General features: G+C 46.2%; 1 protein-coding gene across 4 annotated transcripts; it reads left to right on the top strand.

Annotated features, from left to right (window-relative positions):
* The first annotated feature begins 3,015 nt into the window (after positions 1–3,015).
* Positions 3,016–17,849, top strand: cd99 (CD99 molecule). Of its 4 annotated transcripts, XM_056431341.1 has the most exons (13): positions 3,031–3,173; positions 8,132–8,164; positions 8,800–8,859; positions 9,311–9,343; positions 9,460–9,501; positions 9,746–9,784; positions 9,907–9,960; positions 10,176–10,241; positions 11,673–11,705; positions 11,827–11,847; positions 15,059–15,175; positions 15,260–15,307; positions 15,413–17,849. In XM_056431341.1, the coding sequence occupies exons 1-13, from the start codon at positions 3,110–3,112 to the stop codon at positions 15,439–15,441; spliced, it is 639 nt and encodes a 212-aa protein (XP_056287316.1). In that variant the 5' UTR covers positions 3,031–3,109; the 3' UTR covers positions 15,442–17,849. The 4 variants fall into 4 exon arrangements, with proteins under 4 accessions (XP_056287319.1, XP_056287318.1, XP_056287317.1 ...); XM_056431342.1 differs by lacking the exon at positions 8,132–8,164 and having other exon boundaries at positions 3,023–3,173; XM_056431343.1 differs by lacking the exons at positions 15,059–15,175; positions 15,260–15,307; positions 15,413–17,849 and adding an exon at positions 12,213–13,261 and having other exon boundaries at positions 3,019–3,173.
* Positions 17,850–24,108: the final 6,259 nt, after the last annotated feature.

The following is a 24,108-nucleotide window of genomic DNA, read 5'->3' as shown; positions in this document are numbered from 1 at the left end:
GTGTACTAAATGCCACGCCCCCTGTTTACTAAATGCCACGCCCCCAGTGTACTAAATGCCACGCCCCCAGTGTACTAATTGCCACGCCCCCAGTGTACTAAATGCCACGGCCCCTGTTTACTAAATGCCACGGCCCCTGTTTACTAAATGCCACGCCCCCAGTGTACTAAATGCCACGCCCCCTCCCAGGTTGCCAGGGTGACGTGGTGGCCAAGCTGAACACAGTGATGGAGAACCAGAGCCAGCAGCTCCGCCTCCTGAGGCAGATGATTCCCACCTCGCGCTTCTACGAGCGACGCACGCGCTGACGGGATCAGGAAGTCCTGCGTGACCTCAGAGGCTCCGCCCCTTTTCAACCACGACGCCGGACCTCTGATCAATACATACAGAAGTATTGATGCTTATATCATATCATGCACACGAGCTGCACACGTGATGAATCAATAAAGAGTTATCATACGAGCTTGGTTTTATTGTGACTTCATGAATATTAAGAAAGCTGAAACAAAGGGAGGAAAGAACTGATTCAAACACGTCCACCAACTGATGGATGAATATCCAGTATAATGACATCTCAGGAACATTAGAGAGGCAAACGAGGACGCCACCGCTTTTATTTTGATGAGGGAACATATATGACAGGACATGCTGGATATTTATCTGTCAGATTTGCATTCTTCTATTATTATTATTATTACTATTACTATTATTATTATTATTACTATTATTATTACATGAGATCATGGGATCAAAGTAACACACATATGTATAACACACTCAGTCATGACATAAGTAACACACTCAGTCATGACATCAAAGTAACACACTAATAATGTAACACACTAATAATGTAACACACTAATAAAAGTAACACACTAACAATGTAACACACTAATAAAAGTAACACTCTAATAATGTAACACACTAATAAAAGTAACACACTAATAATGTAACACACTAATAATGTAACACACAAATAAAAGTAACACACTAATAATGTAACACACTAATAATGTAACACACTAATAACGTAACACACTAATAATGTAACACACTAATAACGTAACACACTAATAACGTAACACACTAATAATGTAACACACTAATAATGTAACACACTAATAATGTAACATACTAATAATGTAACACACAAATAAAAGTAACACACTAATAATGTAACACACTAATAATGTAACACACTAATAACGTAACACAAATAAAAGTAACACACTAATAATGTAACACACTAATAATGTAACACACTAATAACGTAACACACTAATAATGTAACACACTAATAACGTAACACACTAATAATGTAACACACTAATAACGTAACACACTAATAATGTAACACACTAATAATGTAACACACTAATAACGTAACACACAAATAAAAGTAACACACTAATAATGTAACACACTAATAATGTAACACACTAATAATGTAACACACTAATAAATGTAACACACTAATACAAAAGTAACACACTAATATAAGTAACACACAAATAAAAGTAACACACTAATAATGTAACACACAAATAAAAGTAAAAGTAACACACTAATAATGTAACACACTAATAAAAGTAACACACTAATAATGTATATACACTAATAAAAGTAACACATTAATGCAAGTAACACACTGATCAAAGTAACACACTGATCAAAGTAACACTTATAAAAGTAACACACTGATCAAAGTAACACACTTATAAAAGTAACACACTGATCAAAGTAACACACTGATCAAAGTAACACACTGATCAAAGTAACACACTGATCAAAGTAACAAACTAATAAAAGTAACACACTGATAAAAGTAACACACTGATCAAAGTAACACACTGATCAAAGTAACACACTGATCAAAGTAACACACTGATAAAAGTAACACACTGATCAAAGTAACACACTGATCAAAGTAACACACTGATAAAAGTAACAAACTAATAAAAGTAACACACTGATCAAAGTAACACACTGATCAAAGTAACACACTGATCAAAGTAACAAACTAATAAAAGTAACAAACTAATAAAAGTAACACACTGATCAAAGTAACACACTGATAAAAGTAACACACTGATCAAAGTAACACACTGATCAAAGTAACACACTGATCAAAGTAACAAACTAATAAAAGTAACACACTGATAAAAGTAACACACTGATAAAAGTAACACACTGATCAAAGTAACACACTGATCAAAGTAACACACTGATAAAAGTAACACACTGATCAAAGTAACACACTGATCAAAGTAACACACTGATAAAAGTAACACACTGATCAAAGTAACACACTGATCAAAGTAACACACTGATCAAAGTAACACACTGATCAAAGTAACAAACTAATAAAAGTAACAAACTAATAAAAGTAACACACTGATCAAAGTAACACACTGATAAAAGTAACACACTTATCAAAGTAACACACTGATCAAAGTAACACACTGATCAAAGTAACAAACTAATAAAAGTAACACACTGATAAAAGTAACACACTGATCAAAGTAACACACTGATCAACGTAACACTCTGATCAAAGTAACACACTGATAAAAGTAACACACTGATCAAAGTAACACACTGATCAAAGTAACACACTGATCAAAGTAACACACTGATAAAAGTAACAAACTAATAAAAGTAACACACTGATCAAAGTAACACACTGATCAAAGTAACACACTGATCAAAGTAACACACTGATCAAAGTAACACACTGATCAAAGTAACACACTCAGTGCGTCCTTCTCCCGTAACGAGGAGCTCCAGGTAGAGGGGCAGCTCACCGCCGTATCCCTCCGCTGAGCGGTTCTTTTTGATCTTTTTGCCGTCCAAACCGCGACAAGACCCGGATGTGAGCCGGTCCGGCCGCAGGAGGACCTCCGTGCATATCAATACGATGTGTCACCGCGCAGGGAGAACCCGCTGGAGCGACGCGCCGGGGCGGGAACAGAACTATTTCAGACACAGTCACGTGGCGCCTTGACGCCTCTCGGTGGCCACACCCGGTCTGTAACGGGACACCGGGCAGGAGCGCGGGGCCACACAGACCTGCAGAGCGCGCCCGGAGACGGTCTGCTGCCCCGCCACCATGAGCTTCTGCCTGCGGATCGGTGTGCTCCTCCTGCTCGTGACCGGGACTTTAACGGAAGACGGTAGGGACTCTTGACTGTGGAGTTGCTTCGTTCTGCTGCTCTGACGCACGGCAGCTTTGTCAGAGGAGACTTCGACTTCTCTTTGAGGACTCGTCCCGCAAGGACCAGGCCCGGACCCCTTCACACCAGGACCGGGTCCGGGTTCGAGTCCCGCAGGAGTCCGACGGGCCCCAGATGGAGTCTGGGTACTTGTCAGTTCTCCAACTTCAAGGCGTAAATGCTCAGATATTTAAGATTTGATGAAACACCCACTTGTTGTAAACTTTGATACAGCTCACACCCTTTCATCTGTGTAGACACAGCCGGCTCTCACTCTGTAACTCACTCCTCTCCACACGAGTGGAGGTCTTATGAGGAGGAGGTCATGAGATCTGAGAGGACCACAGTATGCAGTGGTTCTGGTGAGCTACAGCTGGTCACTTTAATAAAAATAACCCAGTGGGCGGCGCCGCCTCTCATTTTACAGCTTTGTTTGCCTCATGGTTTGGAAAAGGCCTCAAGTCTGTTCGGGGAACACAACCCTTTCCCTTAAAGAAGTAGTCCCTGACCGGAGGGAACACACTCTGGGTCAGGCCCAGGTGGCAACCCCCGGTTGTATAGAAGTCTATGCTTCATGTGTTATAACTGCATTCTCTCTCCTGACCACCAGGGGGTGACTCCTATGGTTGTATAGAAGTCTATGCTTCATGTGTTAAAGCTGCATTCTCTCTCCTGACCACCAGGGGGCGGCTGCTCTGGTTGTATAGAAGTCTATGCTTCATGTGTTGGAGCTGCATTCTCTCCTGGCCACCAGGGGGCGACTCCTCTGGTTGTATAGAAGTCTATGCTTCATGTGTTATAGCTGCATTCTCTTCTGACCACCAGGGGGAGACTCCTCTGGTTGAATCGAAGTCTATGCTTCATGTGTTAGAGCTGCATTCTCTCTCCTGACCACCAGGGGGCGGCTCCTCTGGTTGAATAGAAGTCTATGCTTCATGTGTTATAGCTGCATTCTCTCTCCTGACCACCAGGGGGCGACTCCTCTGGTTGTATAGAAGTCTATGCTTCATGTGTTATAGCTGCATTCTCTCTCCTGACCACCAGGGGGCGACTCCTCTGGTTGTATAGAAGTCTATGCTTCATGTGTTATAGCTGCATTCTCTTCTGACCACCAGGGGGAGACTCCTCTGGTTGAATCGAAGTCTATGCTTCATGTGTTAGAGCTGCATTCTCTCTCCTGACCACCAGGGGGCGGCTCCTCTGGTTGAATAGAAGTCTATGCTTCATGAGTTAAAGCTGCATTCTCTCTCCTGACCACCAGGGGGCGACTCCTCTGGTTATATAGAAGTCTATGCTTCATGTGTTAGAGCTGCATTCTCTCTCCTGACCACCAGGGGGCGACTCCTCTGGTTATATAGAAGTCTATGCTTCATGTGTTATAGCTGCATTCTCTCTCCTGACCACCAGGGGGCGACTCCTCTGGTTATATAGAAGTCTATGCTTCATGTGTTATAGCTGCATTCTCTCTCCTGACCACCAGGGGGCGGCTCCTCTGGTTGAATAGAAGTCTATGCTTCATGTGTTATAGCTGCATTCTCTCCTGACCACCAGGGGGCAATTCCTCTGGTTGTATAGAAGTCTCTTGATGTATTCCCTCAGTAAACATTGTAAACATGAGTTTATGTCTCTAGTTTCAGGTCTTCTTGAATACAGCATGATGTCATCATTTCGTACATGATGGTCCATAAAGCAGGCTTTAGGGGCGGGGCTACTGTGATTGACAGGTTGCTCCCGCGCTTCGTCTGGTCTGGGTGTTGTCCGTGTTTCCGTGTGACAGCTTTAACCCTTTCACTGTGACTTCACTTGCATTGTTCTCACTTCTGGTTGCAAAACAACAAGATGGCCACAACACCGACATCGAGGCTTAACAACCATCAGGGGATGTTTCTGTAACTTGTAACGTGGCTTTCTTGTCTCCAGCCTATGTTCACGACATCAGTGTGCACTCATGCTCATGCGTAACAATACATGTACAGTAGAACGATAAAAACAAGACTGAGCCCTCAAAGCTCAGGACAGAGGTTTAAATGCTGCCTCTGCTTTCTGTGTCAGAGAAAACCACAGACACGCACACGGGGCGGCGGCCCGGAGGCCCGAAGGCCTGGGGCCGGTTAGTCGTTGCCATAGCTGAGCTTCGTCACGGCGGATCTCTGCATTCTGAGGTTTGTGTTGGGCGGGAACCTGGAAACCCACAACACAGACCTTCGTCTCAGGAACACGAGTCGTCATCGTCCGTGTGAATGAGGCAGAGCGGTGACCACAGAGGGGTCCTCTCGGCGTGGTGATGAGTTCAGGTTCATCTCAACCGCCGCTGGGAGCAGTTGGTATCGAATGGTTAATAGTGTCGGACTCCACATTCCTTCCCCTGGTCTGACCGACGTGAGAGGAATGCGTAGAGCCTCTGGGTCTATCGGACCGGCGCACTGATTCATACCCAGTTCGGTTCCCGGCCAGTTTGTTGTTGTTGTTGTTTACCCAAGTTACTTTTCTTTGAGGATATATTGTACCAGAAATAATTGCGATAAACGCTATTGTCATTTTAGGACCATTGTATGCCACTGATTAAATGATGAAAGCATAACAAAGTAAAAAAGAGCAATGGACTTCAGTGTTTCCCCTAGGCGTACAGCTTCAGGGGGCGGGGCTAGTGCCGCTGGTCGCCATGTTGGTGAACTAAGCTTAACTCCTTCACGATGCCCCCCCTGAGGTCGGGAGGGACCCACGGCGAGCGGCGTCGACGGGGTGGGGCTAGTGGTAGTGTATATGTCGCCGGCATCGGAGCTCTGCGGCGCGTAGTGACGATCAATGCAGAAAATTACAGGGTGGCGGGCGGAGATTTCAGTTCTAATGGTAGAGGAAACACTGGACTTTTAATTCTGAAGAATATTCAGACAATGGATTCAAAAAGAAAGAAAGAAAATTAGATAAAACCAAATTCAATTTATTTTGTAAAGCCTAAAATCTTAAATCACAAACTCCCCTCAGAGGGCTTTACAAGCTGTAACCAGACCACATCCCTGACCTTTGACCTCACATCGGATCAGGAACAACTCCCAAGGTGTAATGGTAAAAAAGGTTCAGAATCCTTCAGGAGAGCAACAGAGGAGGATCCCTCTCCAGGATGGACAGGTGAATAGATGTCATGTGACTAGATGATCAATAGATGTCATGTGACTAGATGATCAATAGATGTCATGTGACCAGGTGAACAATAGATGTCATGTGACTAGATGTTACAACACATTCTATGAATATGTCATAAATTATGAATAATTTGAATTGGGCATGGTTTACTCTGGCCTCACGTCATGTGGTCATGTAAACACAGGTGTGTGTGCGTGTGCGTGTGTGTGGTTGTATTGTCGGCTTTAAGTACCTCATGAAATGAAATGCCACCAGTTCCCTGCAGCTGCTTCACTGTAGAAGCAGCTGCCGTTAGCTGCTGCATCAGCTTCACAGGGCTGACCCCTTCATGTGTTGTATCTTCTTGTAACTGCTGGTATCAGTCCTCTGATTGGGGTCCATGCCTACGTATGTGTGGTGAGATAAACCTCTTTGAAGACTTCAGCGTTGCCACGTGGGGAAACGGCTTCTCAGTGACTCACACACCATCCGCTGTATCAGTCAGCGTTGCCATAGGAACCAACCAACACTGTGCAGGTTTCCCTGCAACACCAGAACACATGTGCTGCCACTGGAGGGAAACCCCCGAGTGCAAGACCTCCACTGAGGAAGACCTTAGGAAGACCTCCACTGAGGAAGACCTTAGGAAGACCTCCACTGAGGAAGACCTTAGGAAGACCTCCCCTGAGGAAGACCTCCACTGAGGAAGACCTTAGGAAGACCTCCACTGAGGAAGACCTTAGGAAGACCTCCCCTGAGGAAGACCTTAGGAATACCTCCACTGAGGGAGTCCTCCGCTGACAAAGGCCTTAGGAAGACCTCCACTGAGGAAGACCTGAGGAAGACCTCCACTGAGGAAGACCTCCACTGACAAATACCTTAGGAAGTCCTCCACTGAGGAAGACCTTAGGAAGACCTCCACTGAGGAAGACCTTAGGAAGACCTCCACTGAGGAAGACCTTAGGAAGACCTCCCCTGAGGAAGACCTTAGGAATACCTCCACTGAGGGAGTCCTCCGCTGACAAAGGCCTTAGGAAGACCTCCACTGAGGAAGACCTGAGGAAGACCTCCACTGAGGAAGACCTCCACTGACAAATACCTTAGGAAGTCCTCCACTGAGGAAGACCTTAGGAAGACCTCCACTGAGGAAGACCTTAGGAAGACCTCCCCTGAGGAAGACCTTAGGAAGACCTCCACTGAGGAAGACCTTAGGAAGACCTCCACTGAGGAAGACCTTAGGAAGACCTCCACTGAGGAAGACCTTAGGGAGTCCTCCGCTGACAAAGGCCTTAGGAAGACCTCCACTGAGGAAGACCTGAGGAAGACCTCCACTGAGGAAGACCTCCACTGACAAAGACCTTAGGAAGTCCTCCACTGAGGAAGACCTTAGGAAGACCTCCACTGAGGAAGACCTTAGGAAGACCTCCCCTGAGGAAGACCTTAGGAAGACCTCCACTGAGGAAGACCTTAGGAAGACCTCCCTTGAGGAAGACCTTAGGAAGACCTCCACTGAGGAAGACCTGAGGAAGACCTCCACTGAGGAAGACCTTAGGAAGACCTCCACTGAGGAAGACCTTAGGAAAACCTCCACTGAGGAAGACCTCCCCTGAGGAAGACCTTAGGAATACCTCCACTGAGGGAGTCCTCCGCTGACAAAGGCCTTAGGAAGACCTCCACTGAGGAAGACCTGAGGAAAACCTCCACTGAGGAAGACCTCCCAGAGGGAGACTTTCACTGAGGACCACTGTGCATCAGTCCAGAGTTCCCTTTGTAATACCGCTGTCTTCCTCTCACAGGGTTTGACCTGTCTGATGCGCTGGACGATCTCGGTGAGTTCTCTTCCAACGATCTGATGTATCATGAATGAACCAACGTTTAGCTTCTGAAAGACCATAACCAAGCCTTAAAACTCCAACGTCCCAGAACAACACGGGCGGCATTTGATCTGCTCCCGTAGTTGTGTTGTGTTCCTTAGACTCCGGCTCAGGTCACATGCCGGGTGGCAGGATAAAGCAGTGACGACATTGTGAATATAGCGTACACATAAACAGATTTGTGACAACCTAACATACAAACTGTACTGTACATCCTTTCAATGTCCCCATGGGAATGTAATCTATATATAGTCTTCTCTGGTCCACAAGGAACCTGACCCCGGACCTGGGTCAGACCAGGTGAATCTTATCGGGTAGGGTATTGCAAAGTAGTTTAAATCCACTTAGTACCAGAGCTTTCATTCATTGGTCTTCGGGGGTTTAGCTCAGTGGTCGTGACCTAAGTTTGAAACCAGCAGCCCCTTCCAGCTGGGGAAGACGGTGACTGCGCCTGAAGATGCTGGACCTTTAGTCAATGTTCTTGGCCAGCATACCTCAGGGTAAAGTCAGGAGCAACAGAGAGGATGCTGGGTAGAAATGAGAACCGGCTGTCAGACGGTAACGCTGCTCACCTTTTTCTGTTCCTTTAGTTCCACCGACTGACAAGCCCCAAAAGCAACCCAAGGCCCCGGAGAAGCCCATCAGTGATGGTTTGTATCAGAGTCCCATCTGTTGAGACGATACCGAGTGACTCCCAAAGGAGGGGGTTTCACAATGCTGTGACAACCCAGTAGTCAAGGACACAGTGTTGAATGCTGTTTTGCAGGCACTTCCTTTTTATTCAAAGAATCCTTCAAACATGACGGATACCACCCGGGTTATGTTGTTACAACCCGGGTGGTATTTGAGATCTGGTGTAATACCACACAGGTGATCAGACCGGTTTGAAACCAGTCCGCACCTGAACCACATGACTCAACCGCTTATTTGAAAGGGAAAACGAGAGAAAGACGTACACATCGCGTGGAGCTACTTCCTGTTTGATAGAGTACTTCCTGTGGCTGTAATTACACATGGGATGTCTGTGATTGTCTGATGTAAACATCTCAGCTATGGACTGCTTCAAGTGTTTAGAGCTCTTCTTCTTCCTCTCTCCTCCAGGGGGGCTGGACCTGCTGGACGCCTTAGGACCAGGTACATGACACCGTGCCCGTTGGCTGTGAAACGTGGTGAAGAGAGCTCATGTGTTCACACGTCCTCGTGTCATATCTAGGACTGTCCTCGTCTGATGGCACTATGTTTCTCCACAGACGAGCCTGTGAAACCCAAGAAACCAAGTTCTGGAGATTCTGGTACCGTAACCCTTTCCCTCTTGTGCTTCGGGCCATGCAGATAGTTCTGCTTGTAGCTTCATACATCTAGTGTTCGGTTTGAGGGCGACCTCACAGGTACTGTTCACACCTCGCATTTCCTGTTTGAAGGTCAAATAAAGGGGAAGTGCCCCAGAAATAAGCTCGATACAATTCACATTGATGTAGTTGGACGTAGTTTTGGGATGATAACCTCTCCGTGAAAGCTTGTATTTGTGTCTTCTAGGTGGCTTTGGATTTGATCTGACGGACGCTCTTGGTCCTGGTAAGGACCTTACAATGGGTCTCCACCAGTATAGAGTTTTGAGTCATTGAACTTCTTTCCCTTTAATCAATCCGCTTTCCTTGAGTATTTTCTAGTTGATTGATGGTGTCTTGTATCCACAGATCCCAACCCTAAACCGGAGCAACCTGCCGTGAAGCCACCGAGTGGCGGAGGAGGTGAGTCACCGACGCCTTTTCATTGGTTCTCATTCAGTTAGAAGAGAGACGACGTGACGCCTTGTTGGTTTTAGTCCTGTGGACAGAATATAGGAGCAGATTCATCCTGACATGAACATCAGCTTTCCTTGTGGAAGTGGTTCCTCGTGTTATTTCTCTTCCTTGGAGAACATTTTAATCTACAGTGTGTTGTATATTGTGTCCATTTCTTGAAGGTGGAGGCAATTTTGGTGACTCCGACTTATTTGACATTGGTGGTGGAGAATACAAGCCTGATGGGGGTAAGACAACAGCGCCCCCTGCAACATTTCTCCATTTTGATGATGCGTTTAATTCCTCTGCTGCGTTCTTCTCTGTGACGGTTTAGTACAGCACCAAAATGACCCCCGGTGAACTTCTGATGGCTGCAGTTCAGTCACACCGGAGTTTGAGACGCTTAAATAAACGCTGGTTAGTTTGGTAGGGTTCCATTTAAGATTCAGGCTTTCTTGGGAGTTCCCATGATGCTTTGGGGGATGTTGCCATGGATTCAGTGAGTTCCATCGTGGGCGTCAAGTGGAGCCCGTTTAAAAGTGAGCTGCATGATCTGTGATCAGCTGCATGTGGTACAGGTGGAGACGCTCACTGTCCCTTTGGGACTGAAAACACACTGGTGTGATTCAACCTGGATTTATGTATGGACTCCTGAGCGTGGCTTAGTGAACGTGGCTTAGTAAACGTGGCTTAGGGAGCGTGACTTAGTGAACGTGGTTTAGGGAGCGTGGTTTAGGGAGCGTGACTTAGTGAACGTGGTTTAGGGAGCGTGGTTTAGGGAGCGTGACTTAGTGAACGTGGTTTAGGGAGCGTGACTTAGTGAACGTGGTTTAGGGAGCGTGACTTAGTGAACGTGGTTTAGGGAGCGTGGTTTAGGGAGCGTGGCTTAGCGAACGTGGTTTAGTGAACGTGGTTTAGGGAGCGTGGTTTAGGGAGCGTGGTTTAGTGAACGTGGTTTAGGGAGCGTGGCTTAGCGAACGTGGTTTAGTGAACGTGGTTTAGGGAGCGTGGTTTAGGGAGCGTGGCTTAGCGAACGTGGTTTAGTGAACGTGGTTTAGGGAGCGTGGCTTAGCGAACGTGGCTTAGTGAACGTGGTTTAGGGAGCGTGGTTTAGGGAGCGTGGCTTAGCGAACGTGGCTTAGCGAACGTGGTTTAGTGAACGTGGTTTAGGGAGCGTGGTTTAGCGAGCGTGGCTTAGTGAGCGTGGCTTAACGTGGTTTAGTGAACGTGGTTTAGGGGGCGTGGTTTAGGGAGCGTGGTTTAGGGAGCGTGGTTTCGTGAACGTGGTTTAGGGAGCGTGGTTTAGCGTACGAGATTTAGCGAGCGTGGCTTACTGAACGTGGTTTAGAGAGCGTGGCTTAATGAACGTGGTTTAGAGAGCGTGGCTTACTGAACGTGGCTTAACGAACGTTGTTCTCTGTCCGCTGCCTGTTCTTGGTGTCTCTGCTCTTGGAGTCGGAGCATGGAAGTAGTTGTTCTTCGAGCAGAGAAGGAGCGTAAAGCCACGGGGCTCTGCAGCCTCACCGGAGCCACACCTCTGAGTTTCAGACCACATCCTGCTCATAAAGCAGCAGCTATGCTCACCGCTCACTAACACCGATCCCGCGTGTGCGTTTCTATTCGTGGAGCCAGAGATCTCTCGAGTTTCACTCTTTTCTGCTTCTGTCTTCTGAACCCAGGTGGAGGGGTGGACCCCGGCTCGGATACTCACGGTACGTTTCATTCCCTTCTTTAATCTCCCGCCGGTGAAATGTTTGCTGTGATTCATGCAGAAGAGCAACAATAAGCCGTCGTCAACCTCCTCCATTGATGTGCATTGCGTCTCTCTTGCAGGTGGAGCCGACCAGCCTCAAGGTAAATCCCTGTCTGATCTGGTTCGGTGCTCTTCTGGATCTACTTCCTGTCTCTGTGTCTGTGGGCATCTTCATGTCTGACGCTTTCTGGACTTCTTGTTGGGGATTTCCTGTTTCCCACCTCAGAGGAAGTTGTGTTTGTCTGTGGAGCCAACAGTCGCTGTGTTGGACTGGTTTGACGTCACATATTCAGCTCACAGACACTATGTGGACCACTCCAGATGTCTGAGCCGCTGCGTTAGGACTGGTTTGGACTGGTTAGATTGGTGTCTTTGAGGATGACAGCTGGCTTGGTGTTCTTCACAGTAGCAGCCCCCGGTGTGGTTCCTTTGGCTAAAACCCTGCTCCGATTGTGTGTCGTTGCAGATCCAGACCTTCTGTGGGGCCAAATCCTGAAGACGCTAAATGCTAACATGCCAGAAGAGTTCTATATATGGATGTCCAACGTGAAGCAGATGCTAACCCCTCTGCTAGAGAGGGCCATGGATCTGCTGCACGCTTTCCCCTGACACACCCGTCCATGTAAAGGGAAGGTTGGACACCTTCTATGTGGATGATGCTAAATGTAGTCCTTCAAAGTCCTCCTCTCATAGCCTCTGGCTCTGGTCCACGCCTCTGAATAGTGAGCCACATGTGTCCTCGCCCATAATGCACTGCTCTCAGGAGGGGATGCAGAGAAACAGGAAGTTCTGTTTTGGGCTCTGCTTGATGTCAATACATCAGCACTGAGGGATGATTCGCTCCAATGGACTACATTTACCATCAACACTGATGAGACATCACCAGGTGGTGAATGTCCCTTTAAGTTCTGATGGGCTCTCGGGTCTGATGTTCTCGGTCCTGGATGAAATAAATATCTGGCATGGCCGGTTTACTTTTAATTTTTTTTTACACAAATTGATTTTTCATCTTATTTTGAAACCCTGCATACACTTCCTGTGCCCTCACAGCTGCAGGTCTGTAAATTCTGTCTGTCGGCGTAAGACGTGGAGAACCGCTCTAAGACTAGAAGAACCGTCTTCCCTGTTATTCCAGACTTACCGGGCGCCCGGCGTCTGAGCGTGGCCCGCCCCGACCGGCGTCTGAGCGTGGCCCGCCCCGCCCGGCGGCGCCGTGACTCACGCGTACGCCGCATGGCGTGTGTTTCTGCTCTATCCGTGTGTTCCTGTTGTTTTGGGGGCTGACAGGAAGTGTGTGATGAGTGTGTTCCTGGTCTTGTGGAGAAGCTGCTCTGGACTTGGAGCTGTAGAATCCGTCTTAGTTCCTCCTGAGCTCTGATTGGTCGGCCCGCGTTTCCTCTGCTCATTTGTTCCGGTGGGTTCTTTTTGATCTTTCTGGGGTCTGTATGTGACGTCATGAGCTGTGTGACGCACACCCAATAAAAAAAGCCCCGCTGACCGGGCGCGCTCACTTCAGTGTGTTTGATTTGTGACCCACGAGAACAGGGTCCACGAGACCCTCAGGGGCCCCCGGGGGCCTCAGGCCCCTGAGGGTCTCGTGGTATATGTTGTACACACACTATATATTACCTCTGAAACTGCGTGTGTGTGTGTGTGTGTGTGTATCCTCTGTTTTTTGTTATGTCGAGGCGACGCCCTGTTTTAACGCACAAGGCTCCCCCATGAGTCAGAATGTGTGTGTCAGAGGGTGTGTGTGTGTGTGTGTGTGTGAGTGAGCCAGAGTGCGCCATGCCCTGGAGCTCGGGTGTGTTCACTTTAAATCCTCCTCCTCCTCCTCCTCAGTGTGAACTTGTCTCTGCTTCGTTGGTGGAGTTGTTGGCCGCCCCCTGGTGGCGAGCCGAGGACATGACAGCTCCCAGCTCCGGAGCAATGGGCCCAAGACGAGTTTAAATATGATGATGGAGAGAACATGAGGAAATGTCAAGTGATCACGTGGTTCATCACGGAGCCAATCAGACACCAGCATTCTTATTGAAGATGGACAGCATTTTATTTCTAAAGTATATTTTAGTATATTTTTAGAAATGGAAGCAAAAATAATGATAACCTCGAACACCAGAGAAACCATGAAAGCTCCTGATGTACACACACACTTTGCTGTAATGCCCTGTGTGGGTGGGTGTGTCTGTGGGTGTGTCTCTGTATGTGTGTGTGTGTCTGTGTGTGTGTCTCTCTGTGTGTCTGTGTGTGTCTCTCTCTGTGTGTGTGTCTCTCTGTCTCTGTGTGTGTGTCTGTGTGTGTGTCTCTCTGTCTGTGTGTGTGTGTGTCTGTGTGTGTGTGTGTCCGTGTCTGTCTCTGTGTGTGTGTCTATGTGTGTGTGTGTGTGTGTGTGTCTCTCTGTCTGTGTGTCTGTGTGTGTGTGTGTGTCTGTGTGTGTGTGTGTGTCTGTGTGTCTGTCTCTCTGTGTGTGTGTGTCTCTCTGTCTGTGTCTGTCTCTGTGTGTGTGTGTCTGTGTGTGTGTCTCTCTGTGTGTGTGTGTGTGTGTCTCTGTCTGTGTGTGTCTCTCTGTCTCTCTCTGTGTGTGTGTGTGTGTGTCTCTGTGTGTGTGTGTGTGTGTCTGTCTCTGTGTGTGTGTGTCCGTGTCTGTCTCTGTGTGTGTGTGTGTGTGTGTGTGTGTGTGTCCGTGTCTGTCTCTGTGTGTGTGTCTATGTGTGTGTGTGTGTGTGTGTCTCTCTGTCTGTGTGTGTGTGTGTGTGTGTGTCTGTCTCTCTGTGTGTGTGTGTGTCTCTCTGTCTGTGTGTGTCCGTGTCTGTCTCTGTGTGTGTGTCTGTGTGTGTGTGTCTGTGTGTGTGTCTCTCTGTGTGTGTCTGTGTCTGTGTGTGTCTCTCTGTCTCTCTCTGTGTGTGTGTGTGTGTCTCTCTGTGTGTGTGTGTCTGTGTGTCTGTCTCTCTGTGTGTGTGTGTGTGTCTGTGTGTGTGTGTCCGTGTCTGTCTCTGTGTGTGTGTGTGTGTGTGTCCGTGTCTGTCTCTGTGTGTGTGTCTATGTGTGTGTGTCTGTGTGTGTGTCTCTCTGTCTGTGTGTCTGTGTGTGTATGTGTCTCTCTGTATGTGTGTGTGTGTGTGTCTCTGTATGTGTGTGTGTCTCTCTGTCTGTGTGTGTGTCTCTCTGTCTGTGTGTGTATGTGTCTCTCTGTATGTGTGTGTGTGTGTGTCTCTGTATGTGTGTGTGTGTGTGTGTCTGTCTGTGTCTGTGTGTGTGTCTCTCTGTCTGTCTGTGTGTGTGTGTGTCTCTGTGTGTGTGTGTGTCCTCTAGAAGCGGGCTCTGGAAAGATCGCGGGCATCGTCAGTGCCGTGGGCGTGGCCCTGCTGGGAGCAGCCGCCAGCTACTTTGCGTACCAGAAGAAGAAGCTCTGCTTCAAGATCCAAGGAGGTCACGACGTGTTTGTGTTCATCAGAAGTTACAACACAACGCACAACTCCCACACTAACAGCTGCTGTTGTTGCGTCATAACAGGTGCAGATCCAGAGAAAGGCCACCAGGGGGCTCAGTCGGATCCTCAAGGTGGGTTCTTCTTATTCAGATTCACGGAGAGAGAAACACTGATTTGAGCATGTGTCCATGAGGAGGAGCACAGCAGGAAGTGACCTCTTCCATCTGTTCTTTCAGTCTTCAGCAACCTGCTCAGGACGTCCTAGAGGTCAGGGGCCTCCAGCCGACCGTCAACCAGCTGTCAGTCATCCGCCAGGAGGCTCCTCTTCCTCTTCCTCTTCCTCCGCCCAACGAGCTCCTCCCCGGTCCGACTCCCAGCATTTATATACAGTACATGATTCATATGGTTTGTAGTAGATTATTTGTGTGTAGAAAATTAAATTAGAAGCCAGAACCGTCGCTGCAGAGTCGTGGCACCTCCTCCTCCTCCTCCTCCTCCTCCTCTCTCTGGGGTTCAGGATTGCCTGAATCCCCAAAGGTTTTAACGTTAGCTTATCTCACAGCCAAATGCCTTAAAGCCTCGAAGACAAGCGTTGAAAGGCAACAAAGGGGGTGTGGCCAGCATGAACCAATAGGAGCTGGCTGCTAATTAGAGCCATGAACAGTGAAGCACTTGACCGCAACCTCCCTACATGCTCACCAGCTAGAAGCCGGGCTTCTTGTTCCCGGGCCAGAACCCATGTAGTGGAAATGTAGATTATTCACAATTCATAAAAACCCACCAACGCCTGGGAGGAGGAGCCATAAGCACCGCCATGCTCCACTCGCCACGCAGCTGGGTGTGCACCCAGCAGAAGGAGCTTTTTAATATGAGATGACGCATAGCAACACGTTGTATCACCATGGCAACTGACGCAGCTCGATATGTCTGTGTTAACCATGTGACTTAACGTGTAACGGGGAGTGTGTCCATAATTAGCCTCTTAGCTAGTTTGGGTTCCGGAGAAAAGTCAGCAACTAGTTGGTGAACACGGCAACGTTGAGCAACTAGCTGTAACACAGCAATGTTGAGCAACTAGTTGGTGGACATGGAAACATTGAGCAACTAGTTGGTGGACATGGAAACGTTGAGCAACTAGTTGGTGGGCATGAAAACGTTGAGCAACTAGTTGGTGGACAAGGAAACGTTAAGCAACTAGTTGGTGGACATGGAAACGTTGAGCAACTAGTTGGTGGACATGGAAACGTTGAGCAACTAGTTGGTGGGCATGAAAACGTTGAGCAACTAGTTGGTGGACATGGAAACGTTGAGCAACTAGTTGGTGGACATGGAAACGTTAAGCAACTAGTTGGTGGACATGGAAACGTTGAGCAACCAGTTGGTGGACATGGAAACGTTGAGTAACTAGTTGGTGGACATGGAAACGTTGAGCAACTAGTTGTTGGACATGGAAACGTTGAGCAACCAGTTGGTGGACATGGAAATGTTGAGCAACTAGCTGTTGAGCAACTAGTTGGTGGACATGGAAACGTTGAGCAACTAGTTGGTGGTCATGAAAACGTTGAGCAACTAGTTGGTGGACAAGGAAACGTTAAGCAACTAGTTGGTGGACATGGAAACGTTGAGCAACTAGTTGGTGGACATGGAAACGTTGAGCAACCAGTTGGTGGACATGGAAACATTAAGCAACTAGTTGGTGGACATGGAAACGTTGAGCAACCAGTTGGTGGACATGGAAACGTTGAGTAACTAGTTGGTGGACATGGAAACGTTGAGCAACTAGTTGGTGGACATGGAAACGTTGAGCAACTAGTTGGTGGGCATGAAAACGTTGAGCAACTAGTTGGTGGACAAGGAAACGTTAAGCAACTAGTTGGTGGACATGGAAACGTTGAGCAACTAGTTGGTGGACATGGAAACGTTAAGCAACTAGTTGGTGGACATGGAAACGTTGAGCAACTAGTTGGTGGACATGGAAACGTTGAGCAACTAGTTGGTGGACATGGAAACGTTGAGCAACTAGCTGTTGAGCAACTAGTTGGTGAACACAGCAACGTTGAGCAACTAGCTGTAACTCTGCAGTGTTGAGCAACTAGTTGGTGAGCTCCTCTGAACCAGAGGAAGAATACATATTGCTTACGTGGACAACACATGTTGCTCATGTTGCTCTGCAGCTGCTGCCTGTAAATAAGCAGCTAGCTTACGTCTTTGCCACATTAGTTTCCACTGCCCCCTAGTGGTAGAAAAAGCAAAGGATGCAGCTTTAAAACAAGCGAGCGCCTTGATACAAGATTATTTTCTCACTTGTTTTAAGAAAATTAAGCTAAATTTTAGGAATTTATACTCGACAGAAATGACCGGTGAGATGGAGTGTGTGTCTTTATGGCTCCGCCTCTTATGTGAGGGGCGCATATCATCAATTCACAAGGATTGCATCTGGGGATTGTTGTGATGACGCTGGACTATGAGCTGTATATACTGGTGGTAACGCACAGGCCTGCTAACTTTAGCTTCTGGTTTGATGCTGCAGTGCGTTTTGTTTTTCACTGTCAACATAATGTTCTCATTCTGAAGTGTGATGTCTCAGTTCTACAAGCATCAACCAGGTATTTTAAATCAGACAAATGTCACTGTTCTTTGTGCATGTTTTCAATAAAGTGGTGTTGTACAGTTCGTCTGCGTTTTGTCGTTGCCTGCTTTATAATTAAGAATTTAAGTTGAGGGAGGAACCTCACAAGCAGTTCGAGGGTCAATAACATCAACTCGTTGTGAGTATTCCCTCCGTCCTACGACGCTCTGCTTACCCATCATGCAGTAGTCTTCTGCATGTGCTTCTCTCTAATGGTAAAATGTCCTTTCATCTTTACAGGAAACAACTTGATTTCGTTTCAATAGTTTTCAATAATTTGTTACGTTGTCATGTAGGTAAACAACTTTAGTTGCATCCCACGTGTTAGCTTCCGTTTCAGCAATCATGTTAAGTTACCTTGAGTTAGCTTAAGTCACCTTCAATCATGTGTGGTGGGTAAAATGCTTCAAATTGGGTGCTTCCACAACATATATACATAGGGTGTTTTCAACTTTTACATTGTGCTATAGTAGGCTTAAATTACATCTACAAAGATGATTGAGAGGACACACACACACAGAACTAATATGTAATGAGAGAGTGGACGGAGGAGCACCTGCATTGAGTGTGAGGTATAAATAATATGTCAGTGTGTTTGTTCGGGGTTGGGTAAGACAGATGTGGGGGAGGTCGTTGTCTTTAACCCTCGTGTTGTCCTGGGGTCACAATGACCCCAAATTAAAAATGTTAACTTTTTTTGCCATCAAAATACGTTTTTTATTCATCAATAGGTCTGAAAATAACGGGGGTTGTTCGATACTCTGCTCTTCATGATTGAAATATATTTTAGGTAATTTGATTGAATTATGGGTGATTTATTGAATTTAATAGCGCCTGTTGTCCTCTGGCAGCACAAAGTGGTGCAATGGGCCACTTGTCCCCCAGACGGCTTCCAGAACAACTTTGATCTTGGATGTTTGATGCGTGGGGTCAAGCAATGGTTACGACAACAACAACACAACAACAAGAGGTCTTTTCTCAGAGGAGTTGGGCAGCAGATGCCATTTCAGCCCCCAGAACCCACTCCACCCCCCCGGCTCATAGAGGGGGCCCCCGTCTATACGGCCAATCACCTCCTGGATGTCCGCCGCCGTGGTAGAGGGTTATGGACCGGAGGAGCGGTGCTGGGTGCCCCGTCCCCGAATCTCGGATCCGGGCTTCCTCGAGTCCCTCCAAGACCCGTTGGTGCTGCCGACCCCTGATCCCCGGGACCCGTCGGCGGCGCCAGTTACTCGTGCCCCGTCTCCATCCCGGCCGGTCCCAGCCCCCACCTCCTGTGCCCGGTCCCCCAGAGCCCCCTCCCAAGCTCTCATGGGGGGAGGGGGAGTAGGTTAGGCCAGATGGAGCCCCGGCCTAAATCGGTTGGTGGGGAGTGTGGCAGCTGTCTCCAATTGGGCCTCGGCTGCTGGTGATTGCCAATCAGTCAGCAGCCGAGGCCGCGCTCATAAAAGCTCTCAGTTCAGAGTGGAGGGGAGGAGAGTGAGCAGAGGCGCAGTGTTGCGGTCTGCTCGGTGTGTGGAACACAAAAACAGATGTTACCAAACAGAACCTCTTGGGTCATGACTGACTCTTGGTGCTTTTGGGGGAAACCCACGGGTAACGGAGCGAGAGCTGCTACACAAACACTCTGTCATACTCATTGAATGTGTTGTTACTCTGTCATGATTCCTTCTGGTCACATGACATCTATTGTTCATCTGGTCACATGACATCTATTGTTCATCTAGTCACATGACATTGATTGTTCTGTCCATCCTGGAGAGGGATCCTCCTCTGTTGCTCTCCTGAAGGGTTCTTCCATTTCTTGGGAGTTGTTCCTGATATGATGTGAGGTCAAAGGTCAGGGACGTCTGTGTGTACAGATTGTAAAGCCCTCTGAGGGGAGTTTTTAATTTGTGATATTGGGCTTTACAACATAAACTGCATGGAATTGACATGATTGGATTTCCTTTCTGCAGGTTCCTCTAGCATTGTGTCCTCATGTGACATGTTCAGACCACAATGCCTTTCAAGAAGCTATATGCAAGGCAGAATGTCGTTTTTAGATCATTCTTTACCTGTGACCATTTTTAAATGACTTTAAAAACCTTTTCCAACTCCAAAGGAAAAAGTTTGAAAATACAATAAACACTTTTATTTAGAGAGAAGTGTTCTGGAAGTTATTTCGGAACGACTTTCCAAATTACTTTTGAACATCAGTATTTCAAATACATATAGTTCTTTATTTGAAGTTCTAATATTCATTCCCTCCAGGTTCTTCTGTTCACTTTGCGACCCATATTTAGAAACTGTTCCTTTTTAGTTATTTCTTTCTGTAAGAAGAAACCGGTTCTGTTCTCATGTTCCTTAGGTTCTACCAGGCCAGTACATTTGACTGTATATAGTTTGCACATTTGCAAATGGCATCTAGAAGCTTCGACCCGCTGTGGGCTCTGTAGGAATTTACAGATAACGTATCATGTAGGAAAAACATCCACAAATAACTGACAACAATTAAAGTCAGGTCAACACATTCAATCCGTCTGAACGTTTTTGTGGAAGAAAACTGGGAAGCACAACTCTATGGAGGACTTAAAATTACTTAAGTATAAATTAATTAATTAATAAATGCATGAATAAATACAAAAATAAATAAATAAATGCTTAAATAAATGTATAAATAAATAAATACAAGAATAAATGTATAAATAAATACAGAAATGAAAAAATATAAGTTATAACTCAACAGGACATCATTAAATAAATGTATTTCTACATTTCTGTATTTCTTCATTTATTTATATATCTATTTATGTGTCCACACGTATTTCTTCATTTATTTATGTGTGACATTTACATGTCCGTATATTCAAATGAGCTGGGCGGTCCGAACCTCATTGTTGAACAGGATTGGTCAAGTCGGAGAGCAAGACAGAAGCAGGACTTTTTTAAATGCTCCGCTGGCTCTGACATCTCCATATCGGCTAAATATGAGATATAATTAGGTTTTGGAGGATCTAAAGAGCACAAAGAGTTTATTATTTATTCACAGATAACGTTACGTCAATTTGACTGAGGGTTAAGATGCATAACTTCATATTGTAGCGACCCTGGGTCAGGAAAGCTACGAGACGTTGTATAGTTATTACCGTTTATTCGTAGCCGACGCCAAACAACAGTGAACACCGCAACACATTCTACTCCACTGTAAAGTATGTTACAGTGAATAATTGGAGTAAATTCATGAGCAAGAACAGTTGATGTGTTCTGCGTCCTCGAGAGTCCGGACTGACTCCCAAGACCAGACTCCCAAGACCAGACTCCAAGAAAACACGAGTCTGTACTCAGTGTACATGGAATTGATAAACGGCTGAAGTCAAAAAGCTGTCTCGGCTAACTTCTGCTAACGGTGAGCTGAGCGAGCCAACTTCATGTGCCAGGCAGAAGTAGTCGAGCACAACACACCAGGTGCATCACACTCCTGTGACCAATCATGCTTCAGACAGAGGTTCGGACCACCCCAGCTCATTTGAATATACGGACACGTAAATGTCACACATAAATAAATGAAGAAATACATGTGGACACATAAATAGATAAATAAATAAATGAAGAAATACAGAAATGTAGAAATATATGTATTTAATGATGTCCTGTTGATTTATAACTTATATTTATTCATTCCTGTATTTATTTATGTATTTATACATTTATTTAAGCATTTATTTATTTATTTATACATTTATTTAAGCATTTATTCATTTATTTATACATTTATTTAAGCATTTATTTATTTATTCCAATATTTATTCATGCATTTATTTAGTTATTTATACTTAAGTCATTTTGAGTCCTCCATACAACTCGGATCCAGAGACACTTCTGGAATTCCATAATGAAGCGTTGGCTCAACTGTGCGTCAGCTGGTCCTTTCATATAACTGCCGCTAGATGGAAGCAAACTGCAGCCTGACAGGATGAGACAATCACCGGAAAACCCAAACGGCAACTGGATATGGATGACTGGATGACACAAATACGTTAAATGTCGACATTTCTGAAATGTCAGCCTTGTATCGCGCTTGCAGAAACTCACAATACCACCAAGTTATGGTTGTGAAAGGATTTATTAGATTTAGGCGGGAAAAGGTTCGACGAAAACAGAAGCGCCCTAAAGCCCTGTTTCTTGCGTCGTGTAACAAGGCATCGGTCCTAAAGTCTGACTGTCAGCCATGGGACATGAACCCCGGCCTCCCCTCCTGTGTTTGGCTGGCAAACTAATGACACCCCTTCAGCCTCAGCTGCACTTTGGGCTCAGAGCGAATTAGTGAGTATTAGCATGCTAACACGCTACAAGGACAGAGTGAACGTCCTCGCTGCTGAACACCAGCGTGTTCGCCAGTCAAACCGAGTCCAGCCTTGTCTCAAGACGCTTCAGGCTGCACTTTGTTCAACATTCGTTACAACGTCCGTTAGCATGCAGGCTAATTAGCTTTCCAAGGTATCAACGGTCAGCCTCACAAAGTGCGTTTGTATTTCTTCCATCAGCTTATCGGGAACCAGAATCCTGGTTTCAAACTGCATTTCCCGAATGGAAGTACTGCCTGATGGATCACGGAGGTCTGGATCGTGGTCCATGCCGACGTCAGACTATTCATCCACTCTGTCATATTCATTGTGTTGTTCCTGTGTTTTAATTAGTGTGTAATGATTCCATCTGGTCACATGACATCTATTGTTCTGTCCATCCTGGAGAGGGATCCTCCTCTGTTCTCTCCTGAAGGGTTCTTCACTTTTTTCCCCGTGAAGGGTTATTTGGGAGTTGTTCCTGATCCGATGTGAGGTCAAAGGTCAACGGTCAGGGATGTCTATGTGTACAGATTGTAAAGCACTCTGAGGCAAATTTGTAATGTGTGAGAATGGGGTATACAAATAAACTGAATTTAATTTAATTTAATTGAAAGATATTCATCAAAGGCAGTGGTTCTCACACTGTGGGACTCACCCCTCTAGTGGGGTGCCAAGGCATTACAGGTGGGGCACAAGCGGAAAATGCAGATTTTTTTATTTCAAGTACTTTATTGAGAACTTCACATATTACAAAGTACACAAACATAAAACTAAGTCATTCATAAATAAAGAGCGACATGCCCGTACTTTTGTGTAAATGTTGACGTTACGGCGTAAACAGGTTACGAGATTCTTGGCGACTCGCCACATCCTACCTCCGTGATCTCGGCTTTCCTGCTGCGTCCCTTTCAAAACAAGAGCTCAACATAGAGCATGAATTGAAAGTGATTTGAAAAGATTGTGCTATACGTTTTTTGTTTGGCCTGAACATCTTTGCGAACAACTGATCTAAGGAGATAGTTGCTCTGCAGCGGAAGGCAGCTAACCAGCAGGAAAAGGCTCAGAGCTTTACCATGTCACTTGAATTGCTTGTTGCGCCTGTTATTAAGGAGCAGCCATTGGTGTCGAGTTTAAAAAGCTTTGGAAGATTTTATTCTTCAATGACCAAAATGCTGATGGAGGATTACAAATTTTTTTATAGGGCCACTTCAGTCCATTCAGTCCAGTCAAAGGTCTGAATGGACGGAACGGTTTTTCAAGCTTTTAGAAATTCTCTTTATTAATAGATGCTTATTTTTTTATTGTACATTTTTTTAAACAAAAACACTTTGCGATGTTTCAATGAGAATAACATCAATATAACAGCTGATTAGTAACTATACACGGCGCATGTGTGTTGGATATTATCTTCTTTGACTGGATGGGGGGGGTGGAATAACCCAGATGAAGTCATCGTGTCACGTTTCTGGGGGAGTCAGGAGCAGAGCTGAGTTCTTTAGTCGACAAAAGGTCATCCACTGGGGTCAGACAGGGATCAACAACAGAGAGCAATGCAGAGTCCAGAGAAACATGAAGCCGACACGGGAAAACACCAAAGGGACGCAGGCGAGTCTCGATGTGGGTCGGAGAGGGGAAAACCACAGGCAGGAGACGGGATGTTACACACAGTGATGTCATCAGGGCCATCTCAGCTCCAGCTTGGAGGCTACAGATATATGAGAAGGTTATAATCCTGGGATGTAAAGGTGGAAGGAGGAGGATGTTGAGTTGAGACATGGGAGGTTTTTGGAGTTGAACTTTTGTGAAGATATGTCAGCCTCTACTGCTTCAATTCAAACCACTTGGGTTTTTAAAGCATCTGCAGTGACCCCTCAATATGACAACAACCGTCTGGACCCAGCAGGACCCCACATTCTGACAAAAAACACACAAACGCTAAACTCACAAACGCACTTTGTGAGGCTGACCGTTGAAA

Source organism: Pseudoliparis swirei, chromosome 14 (assembly GCF_029220125.1).
Source record: "Pseudoliparis swirei isolate HS2019 ecotype Mariana Trench chromosome 14, NWPU_hadal_v1, whole genome shotgun sequence".
In the NCBI taxonomy this organism is placed as follows: Eukaryota; Metazoa; Chordata; class Actinopteri; order Perciformes; family Liparidae; genus Pseudoliparis; species Pseudoliparis swirei.
The sequence above is the reverse complement of the archived record's forward strand: the minus strand, read 5'-3'. Positions and strand labels throughout refer to the sequence as shown.